This window comes from Sus scrofa, chromosome 5 (assembly GCF_000003025.6).
Source record: "Sus scrofa isolate TJ Tabasco breed Duroc chromosome 5, Sscrofa11.1, whole genome shotgun sequence".
NCBI classification, from domain to species: domain Eukaryota; kingdom Metazoa; phylum Chordata; class Mammalia; order Artiodactyla; family Suidae; genus Sus; species Sus scrofa.
In genome coordinates this window covers 51,990,914-51,994,570 of record NC_010447.5, presented here as the reverse complement: position 1 = coordinate 51,994,570, position 3,657 = coordinate 51,990,914, and the positions used below count along the sequence as shown (strand labels likewise).

Sequence of the window (3,657 nt, the reverse complement as noted above, 5' to 3'; positions counted from 1 at the left end):
CTACAAAACAATAATAAACACTGGTAAAACTTCAGCTATTCCATTTTCTCTGGAGATTTAATAACCTCAGTAGTCCTATATCAGCTCTTTAAGTGTCCAGTGGTCTTGTTTTTTATCTTCAAATTTCTTCCAATATGAGCCCTATCTTTAATATAAGGAAGGGGCTGTGCTGTCAAGACTATAAAAGAACACATCATGTGTCCTCAGAAACACGTGCCTGGCGTGCTTTTGCAGCCTTGATAGTGGTTAGTTTATAACTGGTTTTCAGCCTCTGCTGCACTTGCAGACTTCTCAACTAGTACTGACTACAAGCATGTCATGAGGGCAGGGTGCATCACAAAATAAGACATTAAAACAGAATCTTAACATTCCAAAAGGTGGGAAAGCCCTAGTCTCTGCTAAAAAGCTAGTCTAAATTCTTCTATTTAACTTCTCTGCAGAACATAAAGGTAGGTTTTCTGTCTTCCATACCCAGCTTCCAGGAAGAAAACTCAAATCTCTTACATCCCACTGGACCCAGAAGAGTATGAGTCAAAGAAAAGCATGCCCGAGAGTTTAATGTATTTTTTAAATATATAAAAACTAAAAGTAGTTACCCTGAAACAGCTCTGTGTGGGCCTCTTTACTTGCATAGTAATAACATGTGCCTCATTGTTCAAAAGATTAGCTTTAGGTCCTATTTTCAAGTAGGAGATGGTAGCATAAGCCGTAAAACTGTAGTCTTCTCTGTGGAAGATAAAGGCCAACAATCAGGTTTTGAGAAGTTGCAAATAACAAACTGAAATTTATTTTAAAATAAATGCAATCATTTTAAGTAACACTGACATGAAATAAAACTTTTAGTATAAAAATGCAACTTAAAATATTTAGTTGTGTACTTTTTTGACACAGTAATCAAATTTTGGATTTGTCTACGAGGTAAATTTTGTAGCGTTTAAAAATTCTCATGAAACAGATGCAGAACCTTTGTTCTGTTGCAGTTATAAAAATGAGAATCATAAAGACAACATGAAAGGACAGGAAATGGGTTTGTACATACTTGAGATACTGCTGTATGAGAAAGTGGGCAATAATTTTCTCCAGGTCTTCACGAGGAAGTGTGGGAGGAGCAATGCCTGCTACCCTGAGTTTGGCTGCTCCCTTTCCCAACCAAGAATCGATCAGTTTCAGTGGAGTGAGCTTTTCATTCAGTTCCTCTGCCTGCTTCAAGATCTTGACTAGATCTCTACAGTATGCTGTTATGTTCTTTCTCTCAAATGCTGTTGAAAGAGACATGAATACAGGTGAATTGGGATTTAAAATTTAGCGCAGGGATACTCTCCTTAGATTGGTCAAAAATGAGTCATCAACCAACTGAGCCACCCTAAACACTGGCTATGTTTTGAACTAAGACTTGCTCAGGTCTGTCATTAGATTTAAGTCTGTAAGATACTGTGGGACTTAGGTGATATGAAGCAAAGAATCTGGTTATCAGAAAGCCTTTGAGTATGCTCTAGGAACCAAAGATTGTTAGCTAAACATGATTATGACAAATACTTAGATGTTTATAGGAGTCAATCTGCTCTTCATATTTACCTAACGTGTGTAACAATGGTCTGAAAACTAGTATGGCTTCCAGGAAACTCTTAATTTCATAAGAATGTCCTCAACAGATATTCCCATTACTGATCGAAGCACTCTGATGTATTTATCACTCTTATTTATTTGGTCTGTAGAGCATAGTCTAATAGATGCAAATAATTTTCTCTAGCTGCAAAGTTAAAACTTGTGACCTTCACCTACAAGAACATCAGAACTCTGTGAGGAATGGGTTAGTCCAAGTCATCAAATACAACATACAGGGTTTTAAAGAGTGAAATATAGCACCAACACATTACTAAATTGGTGTCTTATGAGTAATTAGCCATTATCTGGATCAAAAGCGATTCACTCTGATCTCTGTTTATAGCACTAAGTTTCTCTTTACAATCAGCAACTATAAAGTATTAGAGATTATCATGAGACTTTAGCATTCTCACGTAAATAGCATTTCTATTCAGAGGGACTTTAAACTTTTTTCTTCATTTCTTAAAAACTTAACATGTCCTCAGTGTAGCAACATAAAATAAATGCATATGCATATGGCTTTTAATTTTATTTGCCTTGTTTCAAAACTTTGTGTTGTTACTTGTGAATCTGGGAAATTCTATTCACATCTTGCTTATTCTTTGAATCCATTTCGGGCATCTAGTACTGCCCTCATGTAGTCCTACCTATAAATATCAGCTTATAAAGATTTAAAAAACAAACTCACAAGTATCTTTACAGCAATTATCACACATTTTGTTACATTCTTCTGGGCTCCATACTTCATCAAAATGTTGAGCTATCAATACACGGCGACATCTGCAAGTGCATTAGACATACAAATTATCAAATGATCTACCAGTTTTAAGAATCCCTATTTAAAAATACAAGGTTATATACTATATTAGTTCCTATTTCTGCCATAACTACTACAAATTTGGTGGCTTAAAAGAAATTTATTACCTTTCATGTTTATAGGTTAGAAGGCTGACATAGGTCTCACTGGGTTAAAATCAAGGTGTCAGCAGGGCTGGATTTCTCCTGGAGCCTCTGGGAAAGAATCTGTTTCCTTGCCCTTCCCAGATTCTAGAGGCTGCCTGCATTCCTTGGCTCATGGCCCCTTTTCCTCCATCATCAAAGCCAACAAGAATGAGTTAAGTCTTCATATCACTCAGACAACTTATGCCTCCTTCCACAATTAAGGACTCTTGTGGTTTTAGTGGATCCACTCAAATAATCCGGGACTATCTTCCTATTTTAAGATCATCTGATTGCAACCTTAATTGGATTTGTAACCTTAATTTCCTTTTGCCACATAAGGTAGCACACTCCAAGTTCCAGGGATTTGGAAGTGGACATCTTTGGGTGACCATTATTTTGCCCACTATATACAATTTTTTTCCCCACATGTTGTTAAAACTTTGCTTTTTAAAAGTCTCTGAGATTTATTTTGAGGTTCAGTATGTCACAACTACAGGCCTACCTTCTTTTGCTGTACTTTGTTCACTTTTTTGTGCTCTTCAGATAATGCTTTTTTTTTTTTTTTTAAACAACATTGAAGGTTTGTGGCAATCTTGCATTGATCAAGTCTCTTGGTACCATTTTTCTAACAGCAGTTGCTCACTTCATGTCTCTGTATCACAATTTGGTACTTTTTGGAAAATTTCAAACTTTTTCATTATTATTATATTGTTACAGTGAGCTGTGATTAGTGGTCTTTGATGTTATTACTACAATTTGGTGAAGGGTCAGATAATGACGGCATTTTTTAGCAATAACTTTTTTTTTTCCTTTCTCTTTTTTGGCCACCCTGTGGCATATGGAGTTCCCAGGCCAGGAAGCAGAGTTGAGCCACAGTTATGTCTTACACCACAGCTATGGTGATGCTGGTTCCTTAACCCACTGTGCTGGGTCACGGATCAATCAAACTTCAATCCCAGGCCTCCAAAGATGTCGCCAAAACTGTTGTGCCACAGTAGGAACTTTAAAGAATAATCTTTAAAGTATGTATCTTTTTTTTCAGACATAATCCCATTGCACAGTTAACATATTACAGTACAATATAAAAATAACTTATATATATGCACTGTG

General features: G+C 36.3%; 1 protein-coding gene across 2 annotated transcripts in view; it reads right to left on the bottom strand.

Annotated features, from left to right (window-relative positions):
• The window catches only part of RECQL (RecQ like helicase), a 42,160-nt gene that overhangs the window by 1,049 nt on the left and 37,454 nt on the right, over positions 1 to 3,657 (bottom strand). For both annotated transcript variants that reach the window (NM_001253707.1, XM_021091092.1), the window contains 3 exon segments: positions 597 to 726; positions 1,040 to 1,259; positions 2,294 to 2,385. In NM_001253707.1, coding sequence (NP_001240636.1) covers positions 597 to 726; positions 1,040 to 1,259; positions 2,294 to 2,385 — 442 coding nt within the window.